We start from the raw sequence: 16,529 nt of genomic DNA, 5'->3' as shown, positions 1-16,529 counted from the left end.
CTGTGAGGACATGTGTGTACCAACAAAGTCCTTCCGCTCATTCAACAACAACAAGCCATGGTTCACTCCCAAACTCAGGCAGCTTAGGAAAGAGAAAGAATCCGCATTTAAAAGCGGCGATCGAGCAGTTTACAAACTCGCCCGAAACAGGCTGACGAAGGAAATTAACATCGCAAAGAAAAGTTATGCGGAGAGGCTTAACAAACAGTTCTCCGCTAACGACTCAGCATCGGTGTGGAATGGCCTGAAAGCAATAACAAATTATCGTTTACCTTCCCCCCAAGCAGTGTACAACAATGGTATGGCTGATGAGTTAAATACACACTTTTGCCGATTTGAAAAGGACACCACCATTTCCCCTGTCTGCCCACCATTACCAGAAACTACCGTATCTCCGCCCTCTGCCCTACAGATCCACGAACTGGACGTTAGACGGCTCTTCAAGCAGCAAAAGATCAAGAAAGCTGCAGGACCTGACAGAGTGTCCCCCTCCTGCCTGAGAGTCTGCGCTGACCAGCTGGCTCCGGTCTTCACACAAATCTTCAACAGATCCCTGGAGCAGTGTGAAGTCCCATCCTGCTTCAAACAGTCTACTATCGTCCCAGTTCCAAAGAAACCAGCACCCTCGGGATTGAACGACTATAGACCTGTCGCTCTGACGTCTGTGGTCATGAAGTCCTTTGAACGCCTCGTGCTGAACCACCTAAAGAACATCACCGGACCTCTGCTAGATCCTCTTCAGTTTGCCTACCGGGCAAACAGGTCTGTGGAGGATGCAGTCAACATTGGACTGCATCACATCCTCGACCACCTTGACAACACAGGAACCTACGCAAGGATCCTGTTTGTGGACTACAGCTCTGCGTTCAATACCATCATCCCAGAACTCCTCATCCCCAAACTTCTCCAGCTTGGTGTGTCCCCCACGATCTGCCAGTGGACCCTCAGCTTCCTGACAGGACGGACACAACAGGTCAGACTGGGAAATATATCATCCACAACACGAACCACGAGCACTGGAGCCCCGCAGGGATGCGTCCTCTCTCCATTGCTCTTCTCTCTCTACACGAACGACTGCACCTCAACGCACCCAGCTGTCAAATTCATAAAGTTCGCAGACGACACCACGGTCATCGGTCTCATCAAAGACGGCGACGAGTCTGCGTACCGACAACAAGTGGAGCAGCTGGAGCTCTGGTGCAGCCGTCACAACCTGGAGCTGAACACGCTCAAGACAGTTGAGATGATGGTGGACTTCAGGAAACATCCATCACCACAGCTACCCCTCACACTATCCAACTGCCTGGTGTCAACCGTTGAGACCTTCAAGTTCCTGGGAATCACAGTCTCCCAGGACATGAAGTGGGAGGTCAACACCAACTCTATCCTGAAAAAGGCCCAACAGAGAATGTACTTCCTGAGGCTGCTAAAGAAGCATGGCCTGCCACAGGAGGTGCTGCAACATTTCTACACGGCTGTCATCGAATCCATTCTGTGTTCTTCCATCACCGTTTGGTTCGGGGCAGCCACAAAAATGGACAAAATCCGACTTCAACGGACAGTTAGGACGGCGGAAAAAATCATTGGCACCGCCCTACCCACTCTCGAGGACTTGCACACTGCAAGAATCCAAACTAGGGCGCGGAAAATCCTACTGGACCCTCCGCACCCTGCCCACCACCTTTTCCAGCTACTCCCCTCAGGCAGGCGCTACCGATCCATGCGCACCAAATCCAGCAGACATTTAAACAGCTTCTTCCCCCAAGCCATTAACTCTTTGAACTCTTTCAACAGTAGCCAAAATGGAACTGTATCGTGCCACTTAGCAGTTTTTTTGACAACGATACTAGTGCAGCGTGTTCTACCGGAAACAAATTCCTTGTGTGTTCTACATACTTGGCAATAAAGATGATTCTGATTCTGATTCTGATTCTGATTAAAAGTCCGCCAAGGTTAAACAAACACATGCACCGCACACAATGCATACAATTGCATACAACAGCATACAATGCGTTCAACAGCATACATTGGCATTTAATAATTACCCGACACCGAATGGTCGTGCCGGGAGTCCTTTTAAGTGTCACTGATTGTAACGACCAGCACCTGTGCAGGTGCAGACGGGGCCGACAGCGCCACCCGTTGGTCGCCAACTAGATCATGACAGGTTGTGCTACTTCCAGATGTGTGTTTTCGTATTTTAGCATTTAACCATTGATAATAATAATAATAATAATAATAATAATAATAATAATAATAATAATACATTTCATTTATAAGTGCCTTTCAAAACTCTCAAGGACACTTTACAGCAGGGGTGTCCAAAGTCGGTCCTCGAGGGCCGCCGTCCTGCCTGTTTTCCAGCTCTCCCAGGAGCAATGCACCTGATTCAAATCATCAGGACCATTTTGATGCTGCTTTACAGCTGCCTGATGAGCTGATCATTTCAATCAGGTGCGTTGCTCCTGGGTGAGCTGGAAAACAGGCAGGACAGCGATATTTTTTCTGCCAATCACATTTCCACCATCATTTGTAACCAGGGAAAGAAATCTACCTGGACGCCTTCTCAGTCAGTTCTGTTGAGGAAGAAAACTTTTAGGAGTAGTCACACTGACTACTTCAGTTATTGCGGGAGCTTTTTGGGAAGCAATCGCAGAGATAAACGAGGGTTCACTGTATTCATTGTGTCCAACTATGACCTCTACCTGTCAAAGAATGTAAGGACATCTGAAACTATAAACCTGCAGTCAATTCCATCCATCCATCCATTTTCCGTACCGATTATTCCTCATTAGGGTCGCGGGGGGTGCTGGAGCCTATCTCAGCTGTCTTCGGGCACGAGGCGGGGGACACCCTGAATTGGTTGCCAGCCAATCGCAGGGCACACAAAGACGTACAACAGTCACTCTCACACTCACACCTAGGGACAATTTGGAGTGGTCAATCTGCCTGCCATGCATGTTTTTGGAGTGTGGGAGGAAACCGGAGGACCCGGAGAACATGCAAACTCCACACAGGGAGGCCGGACTGGGATGTGAACCGGTGACCTCTGCACTGTGAAGCCGGTGTGCTAACCATTCGACTACCGGGCCGCCCTGCAGTCAATTCAAAAGATATATTTTCTTCCAGATTTTTCTCCAACCATCTGTTTTATCGTTGTACTAAGTTCATCCTGTCTACTTGATATCTAATTTTAAGCAGATTCTTTACTTACAGACAGTGTAGGTGTTCAAATACCTGACATGTTGCATCTGTTTTATGATCGGTTTATCTTAACAAGGTTCACATGTGTTCTGGAGTATATCCCGGCTGTACTTGGGGTACACCCAACCAATCACAGGGCAGGCATTGACAAGCGACCATCTGCAATCACTTTCACACATTGGGGCAATTTAAACTGATTCATTAACCTGCCACACATGTTTTTGGAATGTGAGAGGAAACCGGAGTATGTAGAGAAAACCCACAGAGACACGGGGAAAACGTGAAAAGTCCTCACAAGAAGGCCGTAGCAGGAATCAACCCATCCATCCATCTACCCACTTCTTCCAACCCATCCATTCATCCATCGTCCCACTCCATCCATCCATCCATCCATGCATCCATCCATCCATCCATCCATCCATCCATCCATCCATCCATCCACCCACCCAGCCAGCCAGCCAGCCAGCCAACCCAGCCAAACTATTATCTGAAACGTGTGCTAGAGCCAATCCCAGCTGTCTTCGGGTAGTAGGTGAGGTACATTCTAAACTGGTTGCCAACCAAAGGCACAATGACATACAACCAGTCGCACTCATAATCAAACTTATGATTTTTTTTTCCTCTCTGAATATTTAATTAACCTACAATGCATGTTTTTGGAACATGGGAGGACACCAGAGTGCATTGAGAAACACCACTCAAGCACAAGCACAAGTTAAATGTAGGCCCATGAGTGACATACAAAGCGAATGATAATGAAACTTGTTACATTTATATGGACAGTAATTAAAATGATAAAATATTCAGCAATGCCAGAGCACAGAGCAACATTCATGGAATGGATTTTAGTCGTAAACTCTAAAAAAATCAGAAAGCATTGCTAAAATTGCAAAAATCACACCAACAACATTCAGATCACATATTTTTGCTTCATTTTTTTACGGTTGGGAACGGTTGCTGGCTCAAGCACACACTGAGATGAGCCAATTAACCGGTTGGACTTGTTATTCGGCCATTTTTTTCCCAACTGTTGAGTAGATTAACCGTGGCAACTATTTTTCCTCCTAGCATGAGTAAGATGTTAGTTTTGAGCAAAAAGATCGACATTTATCTTTACTTGTGTTTTTTTTGCCAACGGATGAAGACAACCCACTGAATGTATTTCAAGTAAATGTAATCAAAGACTGAGCTTGTATCATGCCTGTTTACCAGAAATCATATTGCACTCAAAAGCAAGTGAATTTCAGCAAATTCCATTGTGTGAAAAGTCAAACATTTCATGAGTGTTGGAGGTCTGTTTGTCAGTCATGACAGTTTCCACCTCTGCTGCAAGATCAGTTTACCGTGTGAAAAAATATATTGGCGGCACAGTTCTTGTCAAGAAGACAGGTGGGAGTGGTTTGAAGTTGAATATAGCTTGAAGTCTCCGATGCATTTGGCAGTTAAACTCACTCAGACCACATTGAGGACTGCTGTGAGAAGCACCGTAGAAATTAAACCCAGTTTGTGACGAGGACCCACCATTTGGCAGGCATAATGGTAAGTATGTTTACTTACTGCACAAAGTTTTTGTCATACCTGCTGTTTATTTTTCACGGGTAAACGTTTCGACTATCATCACCTGCTCATTTAGGTCAGCTGCCAAATTCAGAGCAGCTTTTCTGCCTATCACTAGAACAATGATCTATTTATGACACAAGCAGCCACGGGACAAAACAGAGGAGGGCAAGTTGAAGTTTCATTTCACATGGGCCAATTTTTAGACGTTTTTAATACACAAAGATATTGTGAGTTGGTGAAATATCTATTTGGTAGAAAGTAGTGATGGCTTGTGTGTTTTTTTTTTATTTCATTGCATTTTAGAGTTTTTATTGTTGATGCTCAAAATCTTTAGTTTCAGTGTGTTGTTGTCTGACAAAGTACATGACAGCCAGAAATGTAGGTGTGTCGTAAAACATGCAGGCAGCAACAAGTCAGATCAGATTGAGACAAAGCAAGTACAGTCCAGTATTTCAACTTTGAGAGGACTTTTTGACCCAATTAATGTCCGACAAAATTTGGCCACGATTTTGCCATCAGCAAAACAATGTAGAACACAGCGATGCTTCCCCCTGACCCCAAGATTGTAGTTTACGGCGAGGTTGTAACACAGTCAGCCTTATTCACGTGGAAATACATGGCATGTAGACAGACTTGTTTGCACAGTGAAGCACAAATATAGCTTGGAAGCAATGCCACTAATGCTGATAAAACCATTGAACAGCAGGACACACACCTTTGACAAATAGACCCTAAGCATTCACATGGCAAGGAACAAGATTCAATGACACTCTCAATTGAATCAAAATACTGATGTTGAATTTCTTACAGATGCCAGTTTAATGTAAAAGCCATAATAGCATTTTCCTTGTGATTCTTATTGTAACTGTAGATATCTACTTGAACTGACGGGGACTATTTCGGTAGCTGCCATTCAGTGTTTATGCAAACATTCGCTCCCACATTGCTACTGGGTGTCATCTCTCAAATTGAGCACCCAAAAATAGCTGCGATGCACTGACCTGCATACCTGGAAATTGAGATGATGTCACATTAGCCAGGCTCACTAAAGAGGACACCGCAGAGGTGAACTGATCTCAACGTGGATTCAATGAGGTCTAACGCAGTTTGAAATGACAGCAGTTAATTCCCTGCTGTTCTCAATTGAATGCTGTCCTTTCTGGCTAAATGTCAGCATGTTTCAGTGAGAAGGGGAAGACGGTGAACAAAAGAGATAGAGATGGAAAGAAAGAGGGAGACAGAAGTGGGGGGGCAATACAACATTATAGTTTGTTTTGGGCTGCATCTCCTCAGGATCAGATTTTTTTTCCTCATTTTAGAGTAATCTATGCGACATTTAGTAAATGTCATTATATTGGCAATATAGCCTGGTTTAAACAATTGAATGTATATCCTTGCATAGCTTCAGCTCTTTTTAAAGCGCTATATAAATCAATATGTATTGTATGTGTAGTAGATAGATTAGCTTTCATATTATGCTCGATTTGCATCTCTTTGTTCCTTAAAAGCAAGGGTGTCAAACTAATTTTTGTTGTGTGTCACAATGCAGTTACGGTTTGACTTGGAGGGTCGTTATGGTAACCATATAAATGTTTCATGACCTCCCCATATATTAGGGGTGTCAAAGTCATTTTTTTTGCCACGGGCCACATTGTAGTTATGGTTTCCTATCGAGGGCCATTATGAATTTGCGGAAGCCATTAGAATGTTTAATCCCCTCCGCATATTACATATAGAGCACACAACAAATTAATGAATAACTAGTTTTCAAATCTGAAGTCAAGAATAATGACTGTTATTGTGGTTTACATCCAAAAATAGGAAATTTTGGTTAGGATTTTAGCAAGCATCATGGAATTTCACAAGGTTGATATGCTTTCGCGGGCCGAAAAAAAATGATGTGGCGGGCCGGATTTTGCCCCCGGGCATTGACTATGTCAAAGTCATAGTGTGCCATATATCATATAGACAGAACACAACAAATTGATGAATATCCGGTAGTTTGCTTTAAAATATGAAGTCAGGGATAATGACGTATATGAATGACATATGAAATTTGACATTTTGGGTCAGAATTTAGCTAGCGTCATCGAACTTGATATGGTTGATGCTCTTTTCCGGGCCACATGAAATGATTTGGTAGGCCACATCTAGCCCCCGAGCCTTAACTTTGTCACCTGAGTTTTAAAGATTCAGGGAGGGAGCAAAAGCAATATACAGAATCATACTCAACATGTCTAATGTTATGTTGTCTTAACCAGTGCGACAAAACACCCCAGAATTTATCACACTCAATTCCAAATTCAACTTGCAATTCAGTTCTAAAAATTGTAATCTTAAATTCCCATAGACTGTTATAAGATCTACACATTACTACAAATTTGTCTGTGTAAGCTCTCAGTCGTACAGGAGTGGTCCATCGATGAGAAGGTTTCTTCAGCCGTCATCTGTACAAAAGTGAAGGTTTCGGACGTTTCGCCTCCTATCCAAGAGGCTTCGTCAGCGAACTAAAGTCTGACTGGTCGTATCGGCCCCATTTATAAGTTTCACCCATAGTGGCTAATCTTTACATGGAAGAGATGGAGAAACAGGCCCTCGCATCCTTCCCGGGGACAAAACCTAGACACTGGTTTAGATATGTGGACGATACTTTTGTCATAATTAAGAAACAAGAAATTCAATCCTTCACAGACCACCTCAACTCTGTAGACTTCAACATTAAATTTACTCGTGAGGACATTCAAGAGAACCAACTAGCCTTCTTGGATTGTAAAGTAATTATAAAAGAGGACAGAGCGCTAAAAACAGAAGTCTTTAGGAAGGCTACGCACACTGACCAATACTTACTTTTTGACTCTAACCACCCTTTACAACATAAACTAGGAGTTATCAGAACCCTCCAGCATAGGGCTAAACTAATACCAACTAGCACTGAAGGTAGAGAAAAGGAGTCAAAACATATCAGGAGAGCACTCACTAACTGTGGGTACCCTCAGTGGTCATTCAACAAATGTCAGAAAGAAAGAATAGCGAACGAAACCAATAATTCTCAAGATTCAAAAAGGAGAGGAGTAGCAGTACCGTACATTGCAGGAGTTTCCGAAAAATTACAAAGAGTCCTTTGGCAACATAAAATTCCTACTTATTTCAAACCGATAAACACGTTAAGGCAAAGATTAGTGCATCCAAAAGATAGGCTACCAAATGAAAAACAAAGTAATGTAGTTTATTCCATACATTGTAAGAATGAAAATTGTAAAGAGCAGTACATTGGGGAGACTCAACAAATTCTCAAAAAAAGACTTTATCAACATCGCAGGGATAATACTAGTGGGCAGTACATTTGCACCTAAAAGCTAGCAACCACTCATTTGACGACAATGAGGTTAAAATCTTAGCGAAAGAACATAGATGGTTTGAAAGGGGGGTAAAAGAAGCGATTCTTATAAAACAACAAAATCCTTCATTAAACCGGTCTGGTGGGGTGAGGTTCAATTTGGATCGTTCATACAATAGCCTGCTTAGGCAAAACAGGTTAGGCAACTTTCGCAATGCTGATGAGGGTCGTTATGCTGATGAGGTGATACCAGGGGGAGTGGGGGTAATAGGCCAGTCGTTAGTCAGGAATGTAGGAACAATCAGTGGGGCCACAGGGAGGGTTCCCCTGCCCCCCCCCCCCCCCAACCTGAGAGTAGGGACCTATCATAGCTGTGTCCGGCGCCACCATGTCTGGACATTAGGGATATATAAATGGGGCCGATACGACCAGTCAGACTTTAGTTCGCTGACGAAGCCTCTTGGATAGGAGGCGAAACGTCCGAAACCTTCACTTTTGTACAGATGACGGCTGAAGAAACCTTCTCATCGATTACTACAAATTGTCTCTCAGCGTTGTCCAGGCACAAGTGTCGTGAGGCTTAAATGTTTTAACGGTTACATTTGCATGAGCCACATTGGAGGGATAAAAAGGATGAAGGTGTTTCTCTTGCTAATCTAGTCCAACAGGATGATGACAATATGGTACGAGGAAGTTTTATCTGGGGGTGTGCTGAGGATTGTGTCACTAAACAAGGTCATCAACAGTCAATTTTGATCCAGTAGGGGAAACACAAACGAGCTCATTCCTTTTTTATCGAGTGTGAATACCCTATAGATAAAACATAATACTTTTAACCCATTCACTGCCAGACGTGCAAAAATGTGTCCACTCCAGTGGCAGGGTTTTTGTCTTTGTCACTGGAATTCCAGGACGCATAGAATATTGAGTTTTAGGATGACATCAACATTCAATGCAGCGTAAGAAATCTTAGACTCTCTTCTTTCATCAGAAAAAAAATGAGTTCATTCCTAAATTATATGGGTCTGGAGTTATATGAGCATGAAATGAGGGCGGCTGTCCAACATACAATGCAATACAAACATATTGGTTTATATAGCATGTTAACATCAGCTGAAGCTGGAACAAAGCGTTAACATGCACAAAAAGGGAAATGCTGCCCCCTTGTGAAAGGGGAAAAAACATTGCCAGAGGCCATAGCCTGTGCGTTATCTGCACCCAAACAAGAAAAAACAAAACCCGAACAAATTCGGGAATGGCGGTCTAAGCGATATTTTCAATACCCAAATAAATTTGTGAAAGGCAGTGAATGAGTCTATATTTGTATTTTTTAATAGGTTTCAAAGATAAATCCACATAATTATATGAGCGCAAATTCTAATCGGATAACATCAAATAATTTTGGTTGAAACCTGTTACGCTACTCGAGGCAAGGACGCCGGGCTCGAGTGGCGAGGGAAGGAGGGAAGGCTTGGATCCGAAATGCAACGGCGAGACAGAGATCAGGGTAAAGTCTTTTACTGAAACACGCATGCAAAACAACAAACTCATAAAGTGGGGAATGTGCGTAAAGGCAATGGAAGAAATAGCGAACCTGACAGCAAGGTAGTAATGGGGGTGACTTCCGAAATATTCCGACGGAGACTGGATAGCGCAATCGGTAGATATAGTCAGAAGGCACAATCACGGGAATGACAAACAGCTGTGGGAACCCAGGTGCGTGATGATGGGAGGGGCCGTCTCCAGGGAGCAGCGGAGGAGATGACAGGAGGGGCGGGGCGCGCCCAGGACGGCGACGAGATGTGACAGTGCCCCCCCCTCAACGGACGCCTCTTGGCGGCCCACCAGGTTTGGAAGGGTGAGCCGCATGGAACGCCCGGATGAGAGATGGGTCGAGGATCCAGGCACGTGGGACCCACTGTCGTTCCTCCGGTCCATAGCCCTCCCAGTCGACCAGGTACTGCACTCCTCTGCCCATGCGCCTGGAGTCCAGTATCTCCCGCACGGTGTAGACCGGTCCGTCGGCCAACATCCGGGGGGGAGGTGGGGGGGTGGGAGTGGGGGCTAAGGAGCTGGTTTCCACTGGCTTGAGGAGGGAAACGTGAAAGACGGGGTGGATCCTCATGGTGGGTGGCAGCCGGAGCCTCACCGAGACCGGGCTGAGGATGGCCTCGATGGGGAAGGGACCCGTAAAGCGTGGGCCCAGCTTGGCTGAAGACCCTGCCAGCCGAAGGTCCCTCGTGGACAGCCACACCTCCTGCCCGACCTGGTAGTTGGGTGCCTGTCTCCGATGACGGTCCGCCAACCGCTGGTTCCGGGATGCGGTGCGTGTCAGGGCGTCCCTGGTCTCCTTCCAGACTCGGTGGGCCCGTCTGAGGTGATGTTCAATAGACGGGACCTCCACCTGGCCCTCCTGTGTGGGGAACAAGGGCGGCTGATAGCCACAGGCGGACATGAATGGGGACCGACCTGTGGCTGCGGAGACCAGGGAGTTGTGGGCGTACTCCACCCAAGGTAGGTGCAGGGCCCACGACGCCGGGTTGTGGAGGCACACGCACCGGAGGGCCGCCTCCAGGTCCTGGTTCTTCCTCTCCGTCTGTCCGTTGGTCTGGGGATGGTATCCAGATGACAGGCTCGCCGACGCCCCTAGGGACCGACAGAAACGCTTCCATACCTTGGACACGAACTGCGGTCCCCGGTCCGACACGATGTCCGTCGGAATCCCGTGGAGACGGACGACGTGGTTAACCAGGAGTTGAGCCGTCTCGATGGCGGACGGCAACCTGGTTAACGGGACGAAGTGGGCCGACTTGGAGAATCGGTCCACAACGGTGAGGACGACCGTCTTGCCACGGGAGGGGGGGAGGCCTGTCACGAAGTCGACGGAGATGTGAGACCAGGGTCTGGACGGCACCGGTAGCGGTTGGAGGAGTCCTGCCGGGGGCTGGTGGGAAGCTTTCCCACAAGCACAGGTCGGGCAGGCCTTCACGAAGCTGGTGATGTCCCTTCGGAACCCCGGCCACCAGAACCGTTGGGCGATGAGTTGGATCGTCCTGTTGACCCCCGGGTGACAGGCAATCTTGGAGGTGTGCCCCCAGACGAGCACCTCCGTGCGAAGAGGGGCGGGGACGAACAGGCGATCCTTAGGACAGCCCCTGGGGATGGGGGTCGTCCCCAGGGCTTGCTGAACTTTTCTCTCAACCTCCCACCTCAGGGCACCCAGGATGCGTTGGGCCGGCAGGATGTTGGTGGTGGTCTCCTCCCTTTCTGCCGGCTCATGGATGCGGGATAGGGCATCGGGCTTGGTGTTCTGTGACCCTGGGCAGTAGGTGAGAGAAAAGTTAAACCGGGTGAGGAAGAGTGACCATCGGGCCTGTCGCGAGTTAAGTCTCTTGGCAGACCGGATGGCCGCCAGGTTCTTGTGATCCGTGTAGACGGTGAAGGGGTGTTTAGCTCCCTCAAGCCAGTGTCTCCATTCCTGCAGGGCCAGGACGACCGCCAGCAGTTCCCGATTGCCGACGTCATAATTGGCCTCGACGGGGCTGAGCCGGCGGGAGAAGAAGGCGCATGGGCGTAGCTTCTGGTCGGTGGGAGAGCGCTGGGAAAGGACGGCCCCTACTCCGGACTCGGATGCGTCAACCTCGACCGTGAACGGAAGCTCGGGGTCGGGATGACGCAGGACAGGGGGGTTGGTGAAGGCACGACGGAGGCGGTTGAATGCCCCCTCAGCATCGGGAGTCCACCTGAAAGGGAGCTTGGTGGACGTGAGGTTAGTGAGGGGAAGTGCCTTCTGACTATACCCGCGAATGAAGCAGCGGTAGAAGTTGGCAAACCCCAAAAACCGCTGAAGCTGCTTGCGCGTCTTAGGGGTCGGCCATTCCACCACCGCTTTGGTTTTGGCGGGGTCGGCCCTGAGCTGCCCCTGCTCCACGACAAACCCCAGGAACGACAGAGAGCGGACATGGAAGTCGCACTTCTCTGCCTTCACGTAGAGCCGGTTTTGCAGGAGCCGCGCCAGGACCCGTCGGACGTGTTGCCGATGTTCTTCTGCAGAGCGGGAAAAAATAAGAATGTCATCTAGGTAAACAAAAACGAAAACATTGAGGAAGTCCCTGAGCACATCATTTATCAGATTTTGGAAAACGGCGGGCGCGTTCGTGAGCCCGAACGGCATCACCAGGTATTCGAAGTGCCCTAAAGGTGTCTTGAATGCTGTTTTCCATTCATCCCCCTCACGGATACGGACCAAATGGTAGGCGCTGCGAAGGTCTAATTTAGAAAACATGGTGGCGGACTGAAGGGGCGCGAAGGCCGAATCCATGAGGGGGAGAGGGTATCTGTTACGGATGGTGATGTCGTTCAGGCCCCGGTAGTCAACGCATGGGCGCAGGGATCCGTCCTTCTTCTCGATAAAGAAAAACCCTGCGCCCAGCGGGGAACGCGACGGGCGAATGAGTCCCGCCGCTAGAGAGGAGTCTATGTAAGTGCTCAGGGCTTCCCGTTCCGGTTGTGAAATGTGGTAAAGTCTGGAGTCCGGTAATGGAGCCCCTGGCTGCAAGTCAATGGCACAGTCATACGGTCGGTGGGGTGGCAGGGATTGGGCTCTGTCCTTGCTGAACACCTCCCGCAGGTCATGGTAACATTGTGGCACACCCTTGAGGCAGATGGCCTCGGGCGGGCCAACGCGGGAGGGATCTTGCCCTGCCGTAGCCGACCGTAGGCAGTTGGCGTAGCAGTAGGGGCTCCAGCCCTGAATGGTGGGACCCTCCCAGGAGATGGATGGGTCGTGGGTATTGAGCCAGGGAAGACCCAATACCAATGGAGCATTCCGGGAGGGCATGACTAAAAATTGGCGGTGCTCCACATGGTTCCCCGCTACCCGAAGTTTGAGCGGGGCCGTGATGTGCGTGACTCGCGCTAATAGTCCTCCGTCCAGGTCCACGAACTCCTTGGGGGGCAGGAGGTCGATAAGTTGGCAGCCCAATGAGTCTGCCAACTCGGGATCGATAATGCACCCGTCGGCCCCCGAGTCCACTAATGCCCGCACTGTTTGGGAGCTGGAAGGCCCAGTCAATTCACCTTCCAGCTCCAATCGCGTTACGGGGGTAGGGGGTTTTGTCTCCCGCGGTCGCCTATGTCGTTTCTTCGACAGGGACTTGCATGTGCCGGAGGTCTTTGGTTGGGGGCCTTGGGTGCGGCGAGCCCCGGGTTCGATGCGGTCGTTCCCCCCACCAATCAGCATGGGTTCGGGGGAAATCTCCCGACGTCGCACGCGCTCGCTGCCGGCGTTGGTTCTCAACGACCGGGTTCGTGGCTCGTCGGGCCGCCGACCGCTCAGCTCCCTCCGTCGCTCCTGAAGGCGGTGATCAAGGCCGATGACTATGTTGACCAAGTCGTCGAAGGTGGTGCCAGCGTCGCGTGTAGCCAGTTCGTCCTTGAGATCGGAGTTAAGCCCGCGACGAAACACCCCCCTCAACGCTCGGTCGTCGTAGCCGCTGCCAGCGGCCTGAATCCGGAAGGCGACGGAGTACTCTGCAGCCGAGCGGGACCCCTGGACGCAGTCGAGGAGTCTTCCTTCTACCTCAACTTCCGTGACTGGATGGTGGAATACCCGGCGAATCTCTGCCACGAAGTCCGGGTAGGAGGTGCACAGCTCCGGTCGAGACTCCCGGATGGCCAGCACCCACGTCTCGGCGTCTCCCCTGAGCAGGCTGGTGATAAAAGCTACCTTAGCCTCATCGCTAGCGTAGGCTTGCGGCAGTTGTTCAAACACGAGCGCGCATTGCATGAGAAATTGCGCGCAACGCCCGGTTTCGCCTGCGTAGCGAGAGGGGTTGGGTAGCGGGAGCGGGTGCCCACCCGCGGACGGGGAGGACCGAATTGTGAGGGCTGCCAGACGTTCCTCGACCGTCTCGAATCGTTGAGCCAGCGAGGTGGTGATCTGGCGGAGTTCCGTGATGACTTGCGCCATCTGGCTCGAACGCTCCGCTTGCATGGAGAGGGCGGTGAGGAATCTGTCTTCGCCGGCGGGATCCATGGGTGGTCGGAATATTATGTTACGCTACTCGAGGCAAGGACGCCGGGCTCGAGTGGCGAGGGAAGGAGGGAAGGCTTGGATCCGAAATGCAACGGCGAGACAGAGATCAGGGTAAAGTCTTTTACTGAAACACGCATGCAAAACAACAAACTCATAAAGTGGGGAATGTGCGTAAAGGCAATGGAAGAAATAGCGAACCTGACAGCAAGGTAGTAATGGGGGTGACTTCCGAAATATTCCGACGGAGACTGGATAGCGCAATCGGTAGATATAGTCAGAAGGCACAATCACGGGAATGACAAACAGCTGTGGGAACCCAGGTGCGTGATGATGGGAGGGGCCGTCTCCAGGGAGCAGCGGAGGAGATGACAGGAGGGGCGGGGCGCGCCCAGGACGGCGACGAGATGTGACAAAACCCTTGCGTCATTGCTGACAACAGTCTGAAAAGTATTAATTCACGCTTGAAATAATATTGAACCAAGTGAGTGCTTTGATATATAATATCTTGCCTAATCTAGTTCATACTTACCATACATCAAACTTTATGTGTTCTCTTTCTGCTTCTATTTTTCTCTCTTCAAGCGTGAATGCATCTCTGTCCACATCGGCCAAGCTGGTGTCCAGATGGGGAACACATGTTGGGAGCTCTACTGTTATGAGCACGACATTCAGCCAGATGGCCAGATGCCCGGCAAAAAGTCCATCGGGGGGCATGATGATTCCTTCACCACCTTCTTCAGTGAGACCGGGGCTGGAAAATATGTCCCACGGGCAGTTTTCGTTGACCTGGAACCCACAGTGGTTGGTCAGTGTGAAAAGATGCTTTCTGTAATGAAGGATTTTGACATTCAATGAATACAATGATAATTCCTTTGTGCAATCATGAAGTGTGTTGTCAATAATCAAAAGAATCCAAAACAAAATCCTGCCTGTGCTGACCTTTACGATAAAAAAAAGTTATTATTTTAATTGTTTCTTTTTGTCTTTCCCATTTTAAGATGAAGTGCGTACGGGAAAATATCGGCAACTCTTTCACCCCGAGCAGCTGATTTCAGGAAAAGAAGATGCGGCCAACAACTACGCCCGCGGACACTACACCATCGGCAGAGAGATAATTGACTCTGTTCTCGACCGAATCCGCAAATTGGTAACTATATTATTTTCATATCTATTTAATTACCAGCGTATTGAAGAGTATTATCTTCAGAAGAATTGCTATTTTAGGTTTCTGGAGCATTGCCTGAAAGCTTCCTGGAATTAAAACTATTTACATGTTGTGTCTGCAGTCTGACCAGTGCACTGGTCTTCAAGGCTTTTTGGTCTTCCATTCATTTGGGGGAGGCACAGGCTCTGGTTTCACCTCCCTCCTCATGGAACGACTTTCTGTTGATTATGGGAAGAAATCCAAACTTGAGTTTGCAATCTACCCAGCCCCTCAAGTCTCTACTGCAGTGGTGGAGCCCTACAATTCCATTCTAACCACTCACACCACCTTGGAGCACTCCGACTGTGCCTTCATGGTGGACAATGAAGCAATCTATGACATCTGTCGCAGGAACCTCGACATCGAACGTCCGTCTTACACCAACCTCAACCGCCTTATCAGTCAGATCGTGTCCTCTATCACAGCCTCGCTTCGTTTTGACGGCGCACTGAATGTTGACCTGACAGAGTTCCAGACCAACTTGGTGCCTTACCCACGTATCCATTTCCCTCTGGCCACATATGCCCCAGTCATTTCGGCTGAGAAGGCTTATCACGAGCAGCTTTCTGTGGCAGAAATCACCAATGCCTGTTTTGAGCCAGCCAACCAAATGGTCAAATGTGATCCTCGTCATGGTAAATACATGGCTTGCTGTCTTCTGTATCGCGGTGAAGTAGTGCCCAAAGATGTTAATGTTGCCATCGCTGCTATCAAGACCAAACGCACCATCCAGTTTGTAGACTGGTGTCCCACTGGTTTCAAAGTGGGTATCAATTACCAGCCTCCAACGGTGGTTCCTGGAGGAGATCTTGCTAAAGTGCAGAGGGCTGTGTGCATGTTGAGCAACACCACCGCCATTGCTGAGGCCTGGGCCCGCCTGGACCACAAGTTTGATCTCATGTATGCGAAGAGGGCCTTTGTTCACTGGTATGTGGGAGAAGGAATGGAGGAAGGAGAGTTCTCAGAGGCCAGAGAGGATATGGCAGCCTTGGAGAAGGATTATGAAGAGGTTGGAATTGACTCCTATGAAGATGAGGAGGAAGGAGATGAATACTAGACACAATTAGCCATTTATTAAGTAGCAAAATATCGGTGTCAAAATTGATTATTTGTCGGGTCTACTTTTTTCTACCCATTAAATCTCTCAACATATTGTGCCGGCTGTCTATTTGAGTAGACGATGTGTG

At 48.7% G+C, this 16,529-nt stretch overlaps 1 protein-coding gene across 1 annotated transcript; it reads left to right on the top strand.

The window, feature by feature from the left end:
- The first annotated feature begins 4,584 nt into the window (after positions 1-4,584).
- Positions 4,585-16,495, top strand: LOC148894698 (tubulin alpha chain). The gene is made up of 4 exons (XM_089001924.1): positions 4,585-4,743; positions 14,721-14,943; positions 15,137-15,285; positions 15,425-16,495. Exons 1-4 carry the CDS (start codon positions 4,741-4,743, stop codon positions 16,397-16,399), a joined length of 1,350 nt encoding a protein of 449 aa, XP_088858050.1. The 5' UTR covers positions 4,585-4,740; the 3' UTR covers positions 16,400-16,495.
- Positions 16,496-16,529: the final 34 nt, after the last annotated feature.

This window comes from Hippocampus bargibanti, linkage group LG08, assembly GCF_051943395.1.
Source record: "Hippocampus bargibanti isolate YZ-2025 linkage group LG08, ASM5194339v1, whole genome shotgun sequence".
Classification (NCBI taxonomy): Eukaryota; Metazoa; Chordata; class Actinopteri; order Syngnathiformes; family Syngnathidae; genus Hippocampus; species Hippocampus bargibanti.
Note: the sequence above shows the minus strand (reverse complement) of the source record. Positions and strands in the feature narration are given on the sequence as shown.

Bases quoted from the DNA above. Each gene is read 5' to 3' on its own strand.
- LOC148894698 (XM_089001924.1), top strand. The intron at 14,944-15,136 runs GTCAGTGTGAAA...TCCCATTTTAAG, and splicing joins CCTGGAACCCACAGTGGTTG to ATGAAGTGCGTACGGGAAAA. The intron at 15,286-15,424 runs GTAACTATATTA...TTGTGTCTGCAG, and splicing joins TCGACCGAATCCGCAAATTG to TCTGACCAGTGCACTGGTCT.